This window comes from Urocampus carinirostris, chromosome 2 (genome assembly GCF_059441175.1).
Source record: "Urocampus carinirostris isolate Australia breed hairy pipefish chromosome 2, RoL_Ucar_1.0, whole genome shotgun sequence".
NCBI classification, from domain to species: domain Eukaryota; kingdom Metazoa; phylum Chordata; class Actinopteri; order Syngnathiformes; family Syngnathidae; genus Urocampus; species Urocampus carinirostris.
In genome coordinates, this window is record NC_142350.1 from 46,692,614 (window position 1) to 46,712,060 (window position 19,447).

Below are 19,447 nucleotides of genomic sequence, written 5' to 3' on the forward strand. Positions count from 1 at the left end.
CAGGATATGCTTACGATTTCCCACACAAATTAGTTCCCAAAATAGCCTATTTTGTCTCTGCAGTGTCGAGAATGAAGGAATTTTCACAACACATTGTATTATAGTTTTAAAATATCGATTTCGTTGTTCATTGATCGTGACAATGATTGATAAGTCCAATAGAAAAATATATGTACACACATAAATTATGCTACGTGGTTGGATTGTACCCAACTACGATCTATTTATGTGGCAAGCAAAATTAAATCAAAGGAAAGAGCAAAGGACATTGTTTGCAAGGGAAACTTGCGTTTCCAAATAACAAAAGAAGAAGGACTATGTCCTTAGGAGGGGAAAAGGTGGCAGCAGAAGAGAACTTCTGTAGCAAAAATAAAAGTACTGATCAAATAACCCAGTTTTGGGGTATTCAACTCACTTCAAATGACCAAGAAGTACTCTATAGGGTGTCAGAATGCTATTTATACCCGGCACTGAGAACAGTCTGTCACGTTGTGTTGCGTTACCTTGGGTCGGACAAAGAGTCACGTAATGGCAAGGATGGCCACGCAGTCCAAGGAGAAAGCTGGATCATTCTCGCCTTTTGGAGACTGATCTTGTGAACTTCTCAGCTGATCCACAGGGAGGGACTATTCCACGGGCAATCTAGGCCTCGTGGATGGCGTCCTCCTCGCCGAGCAGCCTGCTCTGGGTTTTGGCCCACTTTTACCACATGGTTCCCCCTTTCTGGACTTGCTGTTCAGAATGAAAGAGCGGGAAGTAAATAAAGAAATAGAGACGTTCGCGCCTGGCCTTTTAAATGATGCTGATGTCACCAGTCACCAATGTCGCGTCCTGTGACATGTTGGAGTCCCTGTCGATGCTTTTTAAAATCAAAGTTCTCCCAAAAGAACGATTGATAATAGGCAACATTTAATTCTGACACGCAACGAAATAGATCACTAGAATGAAACATCAAACACATATGGGCGTTAAATTTGGAGCTGGATAATCTGGTCACTACCAGTGAATGGACGGGCCCTGGTGTGTGTGCTCTTGGGTACGCTTTAAAAAAAAAGGAAAAAGGAAAGGTATTGTGAACTAATTGTGGGTCTTTGGTTGTGTTGGCAAAGTCGATGGTTGGAAAAGGTTAGGGGAAATGCATTTGCAGCAAGGTTGTAACTTACACATTTATGAATACTTAAAATTTGCATTTGCTCATTTGTATCTTGTTTTTCTTATTTCACCAAGGAAAAAAGGACAAAACGTGTCAAAATTGCACTCACGTATCATCAGGCAAACCTGTACCCCAATTCGTGAATCACCCGTAGGGGTTTGTGTATTTTTACATCGTATTTATTAAATATTGAAACTACTCCCATTCATACACTGGATGAATCTTTTTTTCCCGTTCTTTCATCCATTTATTCCTCTGGCATGTTCAGTCCAATAACAACGTACTTGTCTGTGTGTCGTGTCTGCCGCAATATAATTTCCGTTTTGGCTCGACACTAGATGTAATATAACAGATATTCACTCATTAATAATCCTCTTTTATCACTAAAACCACATCAAGCCTAATTTGGAGCTCTCCGATACAGTCAAAGAAGAACAAGATAAAAAGAGTGCCACGTTGAAGACCTGCAAAAGGGATAATTCTGGGTCAATTTTGGGTGAAGGCAGTCTGCACAGCAGCCTGTCAGACCGTGGGTTCAAATCCCAGGAAAAAACAATGGATTGGTTGGGATTCATGTGATCACCCGAATAAGAATCTCAGTATGCAATACCTTGGCTTTTTAAAAGACGGGCAAGGGGCCATTTGTGGCCCACTGTACATCTCTTTGAGACTTTTTGTGATTAAATGCTATTCAAATAAACATTGCGTGACTTAAACCACCGACCAAGCTGTAGCAGCAGATAGTATGTACTGAAAATCATTATGTAATCCCCGGTGCTTTGTACTTGGTCTCTGTAATTGGTACTGGCCTCAGTGCATTGCAGTTTGAAAAATATTATGCAATCCATTATCCCAGATAGCATATTGCTCTGAGAGGGGCTGCAGAGCACATTTTTGTCAGCCCTACTTTATTTTTGTTGTTCAGTCTACCAAAAAGAAAAATGCACACTGCCAGTTTCAAGGCGATGTCAGGTTGAAATAAGAGACTCTTTAGTTGACTCAATAGTTGACCAGGGAAAATGGAACGTGGCCACGTGAGTGCTGTTCATTCTAGGCGGAAAAAAGTAGGACGAAAGAGAGCTGCCACAGCGCGTTGCAAATTTGTTCTCGCTCTCTGCAATAGTCGATTGGGGATAATGTATCACAGCCAAAACAGTGCAGTTCATTTTTTTGCAAGCTAGAACGGCACATTTTCTGGCAATAGTGCGCTTTGCAGGTCCCTAATTGCAGCAATATGGGAATGGATATAATTGCCTTACAAACATACCAGTCTGTAGGTTTTTGCATTTGAACAAAAAAGAAAAAACAAAAGACTCTACAAAACAGAAGAGCGAGAACAGCCAAATACAGGGTGCTTTTATAATGAACAGCTGATGGGTAACAGGTGGTGATGATTGATGGGCAGAACCAGCCCATCTTGGGTGCGCTTTAAAAAAAAAAAGGAAAAGAGAAAGGTATTGCGAACGAATTGTGGGTCTTTTGGTTGTGTTGGTTATCCTACCTGTAGATAGCATATTGCTTTGAAAGGGGCTGCAGAGCACATTTTTGTCAGGTCTACCGTATTTTTGCTGTCTACCAAAAAGAAAAATGCACACTGCTAGTTTCAAGGCGATGTCAGATTGAAATAAGAGACTCTTTTTGAGTTACAAAACAACACTTATTTAGTAAAGAAAAGCAAGCACAAAACACAAATCCTACGGACTGAAGTATGAGCTACGTTCTTATTCTGTTACAAGGATTCTGATTAGAGGATAAAATGAATCACGTGCTCGTAAGAGGAATTCTGATTGGACGATAGCTTTGGTTACATGGTGTGATATACACTGCTGTCCCCTTTAACCTAATGATAAACATAAAAAAAGAGAGAACACTCTTCCACTAGGGTCAAGGTAACATAACAATATACATCAAAGGCCATACTCTTGAACTTAGATCACAGACTTCCTTTGTTTTAGAGCATAGATTTGTGTCAATCGTTGTGGTTCTTTTTTACTTTTATTTCTGCCTAAAATAAACTGCACTCATTTGCCTGCAATCCATTCTCCCCAATCCCATTTGTGAGCAAGGACCAGCTTTTATCGGCAGGTGTGCCCTTCTGGCCAGCTTGAAATGAAGTGCACAGTATTTGTGCTAATCTATTATTCCTGGTCAACTATTTCAAGGGCGAGCACGGCCCTTTTTTTTGTTCAGGATGCTGAAGCATGCCATTGTAGCTCGCCTAAAATGAACTGCACTGATTTGGCCCCAATCCATTATCCCCCACTGACTACTGCTGAAAGTGGGGGCTGAGAGATAAATTTGAGTCAAGTAAGGTGGCTTTTTTCGTTTTTTTTCCCCCTAAAAGAAACTGCACTGGTGCAGCCACAATCCATTATCTCTGAGCCTGTATTGATGTGAGCGGGGCCCGGCAGAAGCCACGTTTGTCCGGAGTCATGCCATCCTCTCCCTCCTTAAACTAAATCCACAATTGTGGCCGTGATGCATTACCCCGGGTCGACTATTGCTGAGACCAGGGGGCCAGCAGTGTGCTTTTTTTTCCCAATACATGCTGTAAATCATGGCATTGAGGCTGGGATCTGTTATCCCAAGTCCACTATTTCTGAGAGCAGGGCATGCGAGCAAGCAAATTTGTGTCCTGCGCTGTGATTCTTTATTTTAGTTCTTTCCACTTAAAATCAACAAAATCCATGTGACCACGATCCATAGACTCTGGTCGTCTTATAGTGTGAGTGGGGATTTCAGAACGCATGCTAAAAAAATGGGGTGGGGGGGTACTTTGCGGATTTTTGCATATCGTGGAGGGGGTTCTCGTTATAAAAAAGAGATTACAGTAAATCAGTGCTGCCATGTGGAAGAAAATTGTATTTTGTTTGTTATCTAAATCATCTCCTCAATGGATTGTTGGAGTTATACAAATAGTTATCCTTTAATAAGTGTATCCGTCTTAAATGTGTTACTTCCAAAAATGCATTTTTTCAGGATTGTATTTTTTTCTCGCCTTCTCGGAAAAAAATAGAAAATCGATAAATCGTTAGGCCAACTTGTATCTTCAAAGCGCGGAGCTGCTCCCCTAAATGACGACAATGCATCCTGCCGTCTGGCTCGATCGAATTTCGGGCGGCGTGAGTGCAAATTATGTAAACACAGCGGCAGCCGCAGTTCTCTGTAAACTTGTTTTTCTTTTTTTTTCTATTCTTTTTTTTTTCTTCTCCTCCAACTCAATCCTCAGTCTCATTCCAATGAAAACGCGTTCCAATCTCCTCACCCGGCGCTTTCAATTTCGCGTCTTCTATCCCCTTGTCGTCTGCAGTCAATTCCCCCGGCTCGGCTTCTCCTCGCTCGTCCTCGTCGATGCGAACCCCTCCAACACCACCCACCCTCCACAACCGGCTTCTCCTGGGGGCTCGATGCTGTTATTTTCTTCCTCTAACGCCGTCAATCGTTCTCAATAACAATAACGTAGCGGCTAGCTTCCATCCCCGTTTATCGATGAAAACGATTCACTCAGGTGGGCTCGGTAATCACAAGGCCTAAGTCAGAATGCCCCTATATCTTGATAGACCCCCCCCCCCACCATATTTTGATTGAGTGGACTCCAGTGGTCCGCCGCTTGGGCCCTCATGGCCCCGATCGATTCCCGCTAGCTGTGAACGTTATCTAAAAACAATTATGTCATAAACTTTTTTCTACTTTTTTCGTAAGCCTTCGTCCTCGAAAAAACCCTCCTTTTTTGTACAAGCAAAATGGCTGTAAATTTGGTTCATCTTCGTAACCCTGTTTTATTGCTATTTTAGTTAAAATCTACTCTAATTTCAGTTAATAAACCTATGTTTAGTCACAAAATGTATTTTGATGCCCACCAATGGGATTTTAGAATCAACCTTCTCTGTTTTTGTGTCAGACATTAAAATCACATCCAAATAGTCAAGTCAAGTCATTTTTATTTGTATAGATAGATACTTTATTCATCCCCGTAGGGAAATTCACACTTCCAGCAGTCTACCCTGTTGTTTATTAACAGATGAACATGATGCCCTAGGGGTGCTTGTAGCGAAGTGGATGACGTCACGCCAGTCCAAAATTTCGACATCCCTGCGGCAGATGGAAAACTTTTCTTTGTGAAAATCCAGGGATACACCACCTCGTGTTAGCAAGTCCGCCTCCTCTCCGATTCTCCCCGGTTTTCGTGTCTCTGTTTAGCGGCGTTGAAGCCGGATTGCTCCGGGTAGCTCCGGGTGGCTACACGTTAGCGTCCGGAATGCTAAACGTGAGCCACGTTTCCGCAAAACACAGCAACTGCGCTCCCTGTGCGCTTCGATGTTTTCCACCAGCACTCGATGATCTTATTTGGTCGTGAGTTCGCATTTACCATGATTACGGATGGTACCGAAGACTTATAACGCCGCTAGCCGCTTCGCTAGCTCCGGCTTTTCCTCCACCATAGGCCCCTTCATTTCGCCGGCACGAGAAATCTTCAGGGCAAGGAGTTGGAATTCCTTGAATAAACGCATTTCTTGTGCGTTAAAACCCATGTCCATAGGATAGAAGTAATCCATAGTGTAGTTGTCAAAACGGTAAGAAAAAACACCGAAGATAGGAGCAGACAATAAAACAACAGGGCAGCTGCTGGAAAAGGCAGCCGCTCGTGGCAGCGCCGCTTTGATGTTCATAGCCCTTAATCACAAAATACACATCCAATTTCAATAACAATTTGAAGGAAAAATAAGAAAAATCACCAAATAAGCAAAGAAAACCCAATCCCCTTTTCCAATTCTAGGAATTCCAAATCTATGAGTATCGCTGGTTTCTACGAGTCCACAGTCAAGATCAAAGGAATAATCCAATCTTTACCGTAACCTTGATCTGAACCTCTATGATGAATCAGATCTTTGTTGGATTACTGGTCTGGGGAAGCTCACCACTATGATCACCGAGATTTCTAATCGTCCAACGAATCCACACATTTTCCCGGGAGGGAAAAAAAAACTGGCCATCCCTCGTTTAGTTTGGGTTTTTTGTCTTTTGGGGACAGCATCGTCACCGGGTGGAGTCAAACGAAGAAAAGGAGAGATTTAATTTTCCAATTCAGCGCCATGTCTTGCCAACAATTGCTATCATAATAGGGGGTTCTGTGTGTCGTCCGCCCTGGCATTTGATTCTGCCTGCAGTGAGCAAAAACGAAAGACTGGCTATGATGTCTATGATGTCTTTCATTTATTTTGTAACCCGCTTTTTCACTCATTTTATGTCATAACGTATACTTTTTCAGACCCATTGTCCTTAAGTGTGTTTTTTTTGTTTGTTTTATTTTTAAAAAAACATTATAATGGGTTTGGTAAGTATCAGGCTTCTGGGAATGATTTCCGTATGTTTAATCATTATTAGATGGCATGATCGTGTTTTATCAGGTCTACAAATCAAGGAAGGAAGGAACCTCTGAGTGCTGCTTCCTGTACCTTGCGAATGAGTGTGTGTAGGCTGCCCCTTATGGCGAAGAGGCGTAGTAAGCAGCAGGGTGAGAGTTGTGAGACATGGACAAGTTAACTTTTCAACAGAGCTGTTTCCTTTAAAAAAAAAAAAGCCCCAGTGTCATTATCTGGTCAGGGAGGGCTGACGTTTGGTGCGTGTTTGCAGGAACGCGGTTGCGATGCTAACCAAAAGTTCCGTCATCGTTCATCCTAAGTTCATGCATGGGTTGAGTCTTCTTGCCATAACATTTTATTTTGCAAGTATTTTATTCTGCATTGTTTAGATACATGAAGTATCACAATTACAAAAGCAAAGCAAAGTTCTGCTTAAAATGCGTCCTTTCATAAAATACATTGTTTTCAGTTTTTTTTTAAATTAGTATTTTCAAGAAATTTAGCAATTTTCAACTGTTTTTGACCTAACAACCGTAAAAGTTACAAACATACGTTTTGTGTTGTTGAATGCTGTCCGTAGACTTCAGTTCAGCATTCAATACAATCATCGCTTAGCAACTCATCAATAAAATATAACAGTTGGAGATCAACACCTCAATGTGCATCCTGCTTCTGGACTTCCTGACCAGGAGACCTCAGACAGTTCGGGTCAGCAGAAACACATCCAGCACCACCATATCAAACACGGGGCCCCCCCAAGATGTATGCTAAGCCCCCTTCTCTTCACCCTGCTGACCCACGACTGCACACCCCTGCACAGCTCAAACATCCTCGTCAAACGTGCTGATGACACGACTGTGGGCGGTCTCATCAACAATGACTACAGGAGCGAAGTGAGCCGCCTGGCCTTGTGGTGTGACCACAACAATCTCTTCCTTAAGGTGATTGTTGTGGACTTCAGGAGAACACGCCCTCAGCACGCACCCCTGACCATCAACAGTGCTGTGGTCAAGAGGGTGACCAGTACTAAGTTTCTAGGTGTGCACATCACCGAGGACCTCTCCTGGACCTAAAATTCCACATCACTGCCTCTACTTACTCCGTAGGCACCACTGAGAGCACCCTGACCTACGGCATCACTGTGTGGTGCAGAGCCTCCCTGAGTTTTTGCAAGAAGACTCTCCGGTTGCGGAAAAGATCATCGGTGCCTCTCTCCCATCCCTTTAGGACCTGTACACCACTCGCCTCACCAGCAAAGGCTTTACATTAAGAGAGTCCCCACCCAACCAGCCCGCAGCTTCTTCAGCTTGCTGCCATCAGGCAGGAGACTGCAGAACCTGCAGGCCAGGACCAGCAGACTGCTGGACAGCTTCATCCACCAGGCTGTCAGGATGCTGAACCCACTCTCTTCCCATTGCCCGCTCCACCCTAGAGCCTGACTCTTTTTCTTTTCCTTTTAAATTTTCACACCCACTGCCTCCTGGAAACGACATCTCTTTATTTTAACACTTTGGGACCAAAATAATCTAACCTTCCTCATTGTGCAATAATTTACATTTGCTTTACACCTCTGAATTTTTTGCACAACTCAGAACTTTTTGTTTACAAGGTACCGTTATGCATATTATGATTATGTGTGCAATGTCTATCTGTCGTACTGTCTACATGTGTGTCTTAGTGTAATGTGTCCCAGCATAGTGTTTTTTATTTTCCAAAGCTGACTTTGACTTTTATCTAATCAAAGACAAGGGTTCAAGCATTCTACAAAAAATTTCTGCAGGCTTTCAAAAATGGCAAAAATTGGCTGGCGCCAGATCTCCAAATTTGCGAAAGTCGTCTGGCATTTAGATAGTTGAAGGGGATACAAATGCATTTTTTGTCATTTGCTATAAACTATAGAATATTATTAGTATTCGGCAGCACTGCATTTCCAACCAGATTACGACAGCTGACAAATTGAAGTCGGATCAAATGAAAAAAGTCGTAGTGCCGATCGACATGAGTCGCTCAATTCCTTGGCGCAACCGACGATTAATCGACGAACCGGCAGAGTTCGTCCGGGCCTAATCATCGGCGGAGCGACGCAAACGTGACAAAACTTGTCCACTTAACGTTGCAGTCATCCCGAGTTTGTTGACACGTATGCACGCGACACGCGCTCCAAAGAAAACTCCCGCCGCGGCGTGTTTTTTCCGATGGCGTGCAGATGGCGGGGGGTGCCCGGGAACGTCCGCCCTTCGCTTTGAGCGGGCCAAAGCGTAATGAGGCCACCGGCGCCATCTGCACAGTATGGTGCGCGGCTATTAGCGTTAGCGCCGCGTTTGCGAACACGCGCTTGCTGTTTTTTTCCCGACACTGCTTTGACATGTGACTCATCCGGGGAAGGAAAGTGTGGAGTAAAAAGAAAATAAAACCAAAAACAGGGCAGCAATTATTGCATAATGTGCAGGGAAAGGACAACCGTGTTGATTAAGAATGAATATTGGAACAAAATAAATAAAGTAAGGTTGTTTACTCTGCGATTTGAAAGCAATATAAAACGTGGATAGTCACTGTCATATTACACCACCTCCTGATCTAAAACCTACATGAGGGCATGTTTTGTATGTTCCAGGTCTTCAAATTATTTCATGATTAGAAATAGGTTTTTTTTACTCTGTAGTTCTCAACTATTTTATTACATGTGAAAGATTAATCTCCTTTTACTTTTTCCTCTTTTGTTTCAACTTCACATCATCCACGTCAAAATAGGCCTTTTCTTACTTTCACCACATACATGCTACACTAACAAGAAAAAATACTAGTTTATGACTAAGAAAACTGTAAATTATGAAAAAAATCTTAAAATTTAGAGTAAAATAAATAAAATGATCATTGAAATCGGATATTCCGGATATATTAATTGCCTTTCCCCCAAAATAAATTTTAATCTTTACATGAAAGCAACATCATATTTATTACTGCAATCCCTCATTGTTAACGATTAACGGGTCGTAAAACCCATCCCCATTTGAGAAAATCCACAAAGTATCCCCTCTCCCTTTTTTCCCATCATGCTTTCTGCCTGCCCCAGCTCACAGCAATAGTCAACCATGGATGATAGAATTTAGCTGCACGGAAAAATTAGCCACCACGCATGACACAAATGCGCTTGCTCAGGCCCTCGCTAAAAGCCATAGTCAACCGGGGATAATGGATTACAGCCGTACAAGTGCTCTTCAAGTAAGATATGAAGGACAGTATAAAGGGCAGCCAAGCATGGTTTTATTTTTTTTCCTCAATCCCCGCTCTCACACTGGGAATAAGGGATCGCGGCCAAAACAGTGCCGTTAATTTTAGGCAGGCCTCAATAGCACACTTAAGTGACCCGAACCGGAAAAAAAGATGTGATACGCCAGCCCTTACCTTCAGGAATAGTCGACCAGGATAATGGATTGCATTTTATTTTAGGCAAGCCGCATTGGCATGTATGAAATAGCCCAAATCGGGAAAAGAGCACTCTGACAAACCCTAGTCTTAGCAAAAATCTATTTGGGGTAATGGATCGCGTCACAACTGTCTATTTCTTTTTTTTTCATCCCGACAAAATTTAGTTCTGCTGGTCTCCGCTTGCAGAAATAGCCGACCGAGGATAATGAATTGTGGCTACAACAGGGTCAGAATCTCCCTCCTTCTGACAAAAGTGCCTTCCTCTGGTTTCTGCTTGCATATGCAGGAATCATCACAGCCATATGCAATCGAGAATTACAGATTGAGACTACATGAGTGCAGTTCATTTTGGGCAGAAATACAATAACGACAAAACAGTACTCTGCCGGCCCCTGCTTGTACTAATAGTCAACTGGGGAAAATGGACTTTTTTGTGGGCAGATCGGCAAAAGAAAGCCAATGCGCTTGACAAAATTGTGCATTTCTTTCCTACAATCGCAGCAATGTGAAATTGGGGATAATAGATACCGGAAACATTTTCACATGTGGTCATGTGTGCTTGTTTATGGTGGTAATGGCCCTGGGAAGAAACAGTAACTCCTTGTTGTAAGGGATTTGTAGCAATAAAAAAGGTAGTGGCCAGGGGGGTAGAGAAGTCTGCAAACATTTTTGCTCTGCTGTAGTATTGCAAGCCGGGTATGTCCTCTGGACTGAGAAGAGAGCAGCCGATGATTTTTTGGACTGCGTTGATGACAGAGAGCTGTTAACCTGCACCTGTGCATGTCACCATCTAGTAATATGTGTGCTTATAAAAGACGAAATGTCCACGGTCTAAATTTAAAAAGTGTCATTTTTTTCAACCGATTTCATTTTAAAATGTTCATTTGAGGAGATGAATGAGTCCTTCTTTCTATTGAGGTGTACTGTGTACTCCGTTCCTGCAGGTGGTGGAACAGGCAACCAGCAGACCTTTCTCCATGAGGAGCAGTAGAAGATGCCGGCTCTGCCAGCACTGCTGCTGTCAATACACTTGCTGTCCTTCTTCCTGTTAGCTGACATGCCGCCGCGCTTGCTAGCTCAGACTCCTGTGCTCTCTGCCGTACGAATGGGTGAGTTCGCTTTACAGGATTCATACAGGTGCTCGAAATCCTTGAAAATGTTTGAATTTTAATGTCCATTTTTCAAAGTTTGAAAAGTGCTTGAGTTTTGGATGAAGTGCTGGTAAATGCCTGAATCTGTTGCCACGTTTCCCGGCTGTCTGACTCGATAGACAACACATTAAATGAAGTAACAAAAATCGAGTCTGCTAAAAAAATGAAGCCGATACACCTGGTGGCTTCGTTTTGCCATTGCATTTTTCTTCCCCTCGTAACTAACGGCAGCTGGCATTAGTTTGTATGACGTTGTTATGTGACGCATTATACCCCCCACCCCCCTCTCAATGTGTCCCACCCGAGGGGACAGGTGAGGAGACCAAGATGTCGTGGACTGAAGGAATTGGAAATTGTCTTTGAAAGTTCTTAAAAAGTGCTTGAATTTGGCCATGAAAAAGGTTAACGAACCCTGAATCTGAAATTTTAATGGGAAACACTTTACCTGTGTTTGATTCCCCCCTCTCTCTGTCTCTGTTACCTGCACTGTCCTCCGTCTCACTCCATCATTTACTCTGTCTTATCTTCCCCTTGTTTTATTTTTTCCTCCCCCACTCTTTCTTTCTCTCACTTCACCATTCTTTCACATCTATTAACTCGGAGACACCCCTCCCTCTCTGTCACTCGACTATTTTGACTCTCAAACCTTCCTTTTTCACCCCCCCCTCTCTCTTGCTCTTTCTCTCTCCCCCTCTTTCTCTTTTTATTTTAAATGATTCCCACCTAAATTTTCCCGTCACAAATTCTTATTTCAGCAGGAGATCAAATTCTTACTTTGCTGTCCACACAGTTGCCAGCGGAATAAACCTAAGAAACTATATACATGTATAGATAAAGGAATATTACGCTTATTAAAAAGATCAAAATACAAGATGAACTCAAGATGAGTTAAGACAATAAGGTAAAAATAAGATAAAACACAGTTGAAAGTGACTGTAGTGCAAGATTAGTCTAAGTATGGTCCAGTTTAAAGTTCCAATAACTTGTTATATGGTCTGATAATTTTATTCATTTTTATGTTGTTTGTTGATGCCATTTTTATGAAAGAATATGAGCAAGATTTTCTCTTAGCAAAAATCTCAGAATATATTGTTGCAATGTGCTAGAGTTTGAATTCAGCTACCATCCACTACTAATTTGATTAATATCGATTTTAACAAGCAGTGGATTAAAAAAACATCCTTGATGGATGCATGGTTGATTGCAAAAACAAATCTTAGAGTTTCTGACCTCAAATCTGCACCCACATTGCGTTATTTTTGTTTGAAAGAGTGCATAACTGGGCCCCGGCAGAGCAATTACAGTAAAATGTGGCGCTCAAGTGGCAAAAAAATGGCGCGCTATTTTTTTCACCTTTGACTTCCATCTACAAAGCATCGTCTGCTGTCAGTATTTCAAATCAGAATGTTTCCTGCAAAGATAACAATCTGCTAGCATTAAATGACCAATAAATTAGCCGAGAAAATAAATAAAAGGCTAAACCGGCATGGTTCTTTTTTTTTATCGTTTTATAAAATCATTCGGCTTCACGCTTTGATGAAAAGATAGTGAGTGGATTTGTGCCCGGGATCAAATTTATGGCAGCTTCTGGCCCGTAAAAACATTCTCTTACAGCATTGTGTCTTTATTTTAAATGTGTACAGTGAAGAAAATATTTGTGTCACAAGCCAGAAACGGAGCCAGGACCCAATAGCGTTCGTTTTACTCAGTTTTATTGAGAAAGAAAGCAGTACTTGCTTCCACGATCCGATGATCGTAGGACACGGGTAGCTGATGGCAGGAACGCGGAAGTGGCACTTCCGTGTCGAGCGAGGATAGTCGTGGGCGGCAGGAAAGCTGGTCGATAGCTAGGACGGGGGAGCATGGGCGGTAACGAGTCCAGAAAAAAGGTCGGCAACTAGTATCAGGCACGAAACAGGGCAAAACAGGTCAATGGCCGGGACGGAAAAGCAGGGCAGAAACGGGTCCAGAAACAGGTCAGCAACAGGTAACAGGCAGGAGAAAACAGGGCAGGAGATTGTTGGAAGGTACAGAGCTTGCCTAGCAAAAGCGTAGGTTCGCAGGACGGTCTGACAGCTTCGTCTTGGAAGCCGTGGGTTTAAAAGGAGTCAGGAACCAATCAGCGCTCAGGGCTGTTGGCGCCAATGGGGCAGCCGCAGGTACCCCGAATCAGTAATCATGACAATTTGAACACCCTGCTATTTTGCTATTTCTCCCACTGAGAAATCATGAAGGGTTCTGACATTTTCATCATAGGTGCATGTCAACTGTAGGAGAGATAAACTAAAAAGAAAAATCTAGAAATCACAAAGCATGATTTTTTTAAACAATTTTCCGGTGTGATACCGTTGAAAAATAAGTAATTGAACACCTGTTTATCATTTGGAATTCTGACCCCGGAAGACTTGTTAGTCCGTCCATTAGAAGTCCACCTGCACTCCATATATCATCCTGAATCAGATGCACCTGTTTGTTGTGTTGTTAGCTGCATAAAGACACCCGTCCACCCTATCAAATCAGTAAGACTTTAACTTGTAGCAAGGCGAAACCAAAGAGCTGTCCAAAGACACCAGAGACAAAATTGTACACCTCCAGAAAGCTGGAAAGGGCTACGGAGCAATTGCCAAGCAGCTTGGTGAAAAAAGGTCACATTTTCAAGGATTGAAAAGTGCTTGGATTTATGGTCAAGTGCTTGTAAATTCTTCAAATTGTTGCCAAATTTTCTCTACAAGTCTTCTTAAAAATGACACCGACACTGCTCTTGGGTGGCTTGGCTTTGCCATTGTATTTCTTCTTCTTTCGCGGTCAACGGTGACTGTTATTAGTTTGTATGGCATTGTCCTATGAAGCGTCATTACCCCCTTCGGGTGGCGTCCAAGAGAGTAGCTGCATGCTACACCCCAACATGACACTATGAAATGTGTATAAGTGCAAGGATTACGTATTAATTTAGAACATTAATTATGGGCCATGCAAAAAAATAAGGTAGGATTTTATCAGTGGTAAATTGTAATGGGAGGAACTTCCTCCAAATGAAAATGTAAGCTACATTTGTACCCAACACTTATATGGGGAGATTCGTCTCCAAAATATTTACACACGTTGTTCAGATGCACAAATATATTTGAGTTTTACTCGAGATCTAAAAATCATATACCTTGATATTTGCACACAGATGCATTTGTGGCCCTGCAAAATACAGGATTCACACCTGATTTTTTTCTTTTAAAAGTACTGGAGAAATTGGAAAACTGGCTTTAAAAGTCTTTAAAAGTGCTTTAATTCGGCCATTAAAAAGGTGTACATTTACCGGATCTACTCCAAGTCTGTAAAATAAACATGACAGGCAAACAGAGCCAATCAGCATCTTGATTGGTCATCACGGGATCCTAAATAAGCTTTCACAAGGTCCGCTTACAAGACCAGGCCTCACTTTTGCGCTTATAGTCTCGTTACAGAGGAGAAACGCGACGGGTCCTCGGTCCGAATCCGCATTAATAACACACCGGCCGCTCTTTAAAAGCGCTTCGGCATAATCACACTTGTAAAATGTCAGGGCAAACACGATACAGGAGGGTCTGCGGCGCTATTTCGGGGCTTAATACGGTCGGGGGAGAATGGATCGGTGCGGAAAACCAAGATATTGTAATTATGAATGGACTAAATGGGTTCATAATTACTTGATGACTTCCCTGTTTATTTATTTCACTATTTGAAAGAGAGATGTTTATAATTGCTTGTTTGTTTTTTTTGAGTATTAATTTAAAAGAACATGAAATAAATTGGGTGGAAAGTACAGTAAACCCTTTGGAAATATAATGTTAAATTGTTCTAAGGTCTGGATTGCAAAGGATAATTGCTGGATAGCGAGGGGTTAAAACCTATGCTAATTAGCTAATGCCTTTCAAACCACCGGTACCCCTGATAAATACATTCAAAAACCAGAAGGTACTACTTATGTGTGATATACATGTGTATGATAAAATAAAATCATAAATGAATATACTTGTAAAGGAAAACTGACACTTTGTTGAGACGTGAATTGAGCTGGTCGAATGGAGCGGTGGGCGGATGTAGAGGCTACAGTGATTGCAACGACTTATTTTTAAATCTCCATTTGCGAATATTGTAATTATCCTTGCTAAATTGCCCTGTTTTTTTTCAAATAATAGTCCTGATTGTCAATTTGTTAAGGTCATATTCATTAGCAAGGAGGAAGGTAGGTATCTGTTCCTTCTTATTATTCTTGATAATCATAAACTTTCTTTACAGAGTTATCATGTTTTTACTTCTTTCTTTAGCGTCACTGCAAACCTTGTGAACTGAATAGATACAGTAAAAATGTATTGTATCGTACTTCCAACACGATTCTGAACTGAATGAAGGGATAGCAATTGTGGGAGGTGTCAGCCTGTATTTTATCAAGGTAATGCCGTGATAAAAAGCAATAGCATTATCATTGAATATTAAATTTCACAATGTGCCATATTTTGGCTGTTTCTCCATATTTCTCATAATGTAAATATTGACCTATGTTTCCATCTAATTATGAATAGGAAAATTAAAACATCAGCTGAATTTACAAATGTAAAAACATGTTTTCTTTATTTTTTCCTCATTTGCTGATTCAATAAGACATTTTTTTTTGTGAAAGTTTCAATACAATTTCATCTTTCAGGCAATACTTTAGTAAGCAAGATCATTCAATTCTGCACCTGTAACTATATTATCAACAAAATATCTCATCTCATCTCATTAGCTGCACCGCTTATCCTCAGTAGGGTCGCGGGGGTGCTGGACCCCATCCCAGCAATCATCGGGCAGTGGGCAGGGGACACCCTGAACTGGTTGCCAGCCAGTCGCAGGGCACACAGGGACAGACAACTCGCTCACTCGTTCACACCTAGGGACAATTTGTACTGGCCAATCCACCTGAAACCCACGCAAGCACGGGGAGAACATACAAACTCCACACAGGAAGTCCGGTAGCTGGATTTGAACCCACACAGGAGGTTCCCAAGACCTTAGAACTGTGCCGCACACGCGCTCACCACTGCGCCGCCGTGCTGCCCTCAACAAAATATGAGGGTCTCAATTTCAATCTATTTCACATGTGTCAAACTCATGGCCCGCAGGCCAAATTGTCCCACCACCTACTTTTATGTGGCTTGCGAGGACTTAAAATGTTCGAGCGTCTATGAATAAATGGCTCAAGACAGCTTTGACCAAAAACTACTTTTCTCACAATACCCATTTCCATGTCCAAAACGATTATTTTGTCTTCTGGACTATAAGGCGACCCTACAAACACCAAATTGGCCCAGAAATTTGAAGCAGGTTATTACTCAGATGGGAGACCGCCTGGGAATACCAGTTGCTTAAATAGGTCATTTGGCGCATGCTCTGCTGCGAAAGCACTGAGTTTACCTCACCAGGTTCAATCTGTGAATATGAATTTCCCCAAGGCGACCAAATAAAATGAATTAAATTTAAAAAATCCCACCTCATTTGTGCAACGATTGATCAATGGAAAAACATCGCTGACCAAAATCGCAGAAAATTGTATACAACAGGATCTGAACCTGGGTTGCGGCGGCGAGAGCACTAACGCATAGAAAAGCATTTAGTTTTATCTCATTATTACACTATTTTTAATCTCGGGGTCAGAAATTATTGTTAGGGATTGGAGAAAACAAAGTCATCCCGAAAGATATACACAAACGATCTGCAACCTCAGTGGAAATGTTTAAATCTAAACTTAAAACTCACTTCTACTCCATTGCATACGAATAACCTACTCCTCTTGTCGGTTGAAAATAGTTTGTGTAATATAGTGTAACAATCTGTGAAGCCCTTTGAGACTCTTCGTGATTTAGGGCTATACAAATAAAGATGACTTGACTTGACTTGACAAACGCAAAATCTGTTTCATCAACAGATACACTAAAGAGTTGTTTCCCTTGTTGTGCTTTTTTTGCATTTATTTTGGGAAGACTTTCTGTTTTTTTCCATTCTCTAACATTTCTTTCTGGCACCTTGAGAAGAAATCTTGTGATAATGAGATCCAATTGAATGCCTTTTCTTATGTCATCTAGATCATTAGTGTTTTAGTGGTTAGGTTCCAGGGTTCTCGCAGCCGCAACCCAGGTTTTATTCCCGTTGCATGCAATGTTTTGTGATTTTTGTCAGCGAAAAATATAGTGGCTCTTTCTGCAGTTTTAGTTTCATGCGCCTTATAGTCCAGTGTGTCTTATATCGGAAATAAATATGACAAAAACATGTATTTTTGGGGGTGGGCCTTACAATCCGGTGCATAAAATGTTACATATGGTTAATAACATGCGTAACTATATCTAATTTTGTGACTCAAATAAGTAATGAATTCAAAGTTTTTTACATTAAAGAAGAGTTGGATTTATAAGTTACATCACCCTTAGAAAGACAGCCATTCCGCTGATGTGGCCGCGGATGAAAATGAGTGTGACACCCCTGATCTTTTCTGTTTAGTGTTCATTTTTCTGAATGAATAATTAAAACAATCTAAAAGGAGATTCTGTCTCTTTGTCCAGCCGCCATTTTGGACGACCAGTCCGTGTGTGGTCGCGGCGAGCGTCTGGCGCTATCGCTAGCCAGGGAAAACATCAACAGCCTGATGGAGAGTCCGGCTCGGGCTCGAGTGGAGGTGGACATCTACGAGCTGCAGAAGGACTCCCAGTACGACACCACCGACACCAGTGAGTCTTTCCCAATAACACGTGCAGAATATAAACAAAATGGACTTTAAATAAATGTCTATTATTGCCTGTTAGGGTTAGAAATTGGATCTATATAAAATTAAAAAAAACAATGAAAAGATAGGGTGTATGTAGGGTTGCTTTGCAAAAATAACCCTTAATAGTCAAAACCCGTGCAGTAGAACAATTTATTTATTTTTTCAAATGATCAAAGAATCCATTATACATCAAAACGAAAATTAAAAACCATAATTACAGGGTTAATTATATATTTAACAAAAAAAAGTAATCTACTTAACATATCTATATACACACACACAGTGCATCCGGAAAGTGTGTGTTTTTTCCTACTTTTTCCCCATTTTTAATTTTCTTTGTTGTTGGTCTTCCTGTCGGTCACCCCTCTTGAGGGATATCACCAGGGTAGATAGAAAAAAAAATTATATATATATATATTACAAGTATTCACAGCGCTTCACTTTTTCCACATTTTGTTATGTTACAGCCTCATTCCAAATTGTATTAATGTAATCTCTTATCTCAAAATTCTACACAAAATACTCCATTATGACAATGTGAAAACGTTTTATTTTTTATTTTTTTTGAATTGATTAAAAATAGAAAACTAAGAAATCACATTTACATAAGTATTCACAGCCTTTGCTTAATACTTTGTTGATCCACTTTTGGCAGTAAATACAGCTTCAAGTCTTTTTGAATATGATCCCACAAGTTTAGCACACCTATCCTTAGGCAGTTTTGCCCATTCTTCTTTGCAATAAGTCTCCAGCTCAATCAGGTTGGATGGGAGACGTTTGTGCACAGCCATTTTCAGATCTCTCCAGAGATGTTCGTTCGGATTCACGTATGGACTCTGGCTGGGCCACTCCAGGACATTCACGGAGTGGTTCTGAAGCCAATCTTTTCGTTGTCCTGCTGAAAAATGAACCTTCGCCCCAGCCTGAGGTCAAGAGCGCTCTGGAGCAGGTTTTCATCCAGGATATCTCTATATATTGCTGCATTCATTTTTCCTTCTATCCTGACTAGTCTGCCAGTTCCTGCTGCTGAAAAACATCCCCACAGCATGATGCTGCCACCACCATGCTTCACTGTAGGGATGGTATTGGCCTGGTGATGAGCGTTGCCTGGTTTCCTCCAAACATGGCGCCTGGCATTTACACCAAAGAGTTCAATCTTTGTCTCATCAGACCAGAGAATTTTCTTTCTCATGGTCTGAGAGTCATTCAGGTGCTTTTTGGCAAATTCCAGACGGGCTTCCATGTTCCTTTTACTAAAGAGTGGCTTTCGTCTGGCCACTCTACCATACAGGCCTGATTGATGGATTGCTGCAGAGATGGTTGTCCTTCTGGAAGGCTCTCTTCTCTCCACAGAGGAATGCTGGAGCTCTGACAGAGTGACCATCGGGTTCTTGGTCACCTCCCTGACTAAGGCCCTTCTTCCCCGATCCCTCAGTTTAGAAGGCCGGCCAGCTCTAGGAAGAGTCCTGGTGGTTCCAAATGTCTTCCATTTACGAATAATGGAGGCCACTGTGCTCATTGGGACCTTCAAAGCAGCAGGCATTTTTCTGTATCCTTCCCCAGATTTGTGCCTCAAGAC

The 19,447-nt window shown here is 41.7% G+C and overlaps 1 protein-coding gene across 5 annotated transcripts in view; it reads left to right on the forward strand.

Annotated features, from left to right (window-relative positions):
* The window catches only part of grik5 (glutamate receptor, ionotropic, kainate 5), a 245,682-nt gene that overhangs the window by 124,167 nt on the left and 102,068 nt on the right, over nucleotides 1-19,447 (forward strand). For all 5 annotated transcript variants that reach the window (XM_088326779.1, XM_088326775.1, XM_088326778.1 and 2 more), the window contains 2 exons: nucleotides 10,890-11,054; nucleotides 17,666-17,830. In XM_088326779.1, coding sequence (XP_088182905.1) covers nucleotides 10,940-11,054; nucleotides 17,666-17,830 — 280 coding nt within the window. In that variant the 5' untranslated portion in view covers nucleotides 10,890-10,939. The remainder of the gene's footprint in view (nucleotides 1-10,889; nucleotides 11,055-17,665; nucleotides 17,831-19,447) is intronic.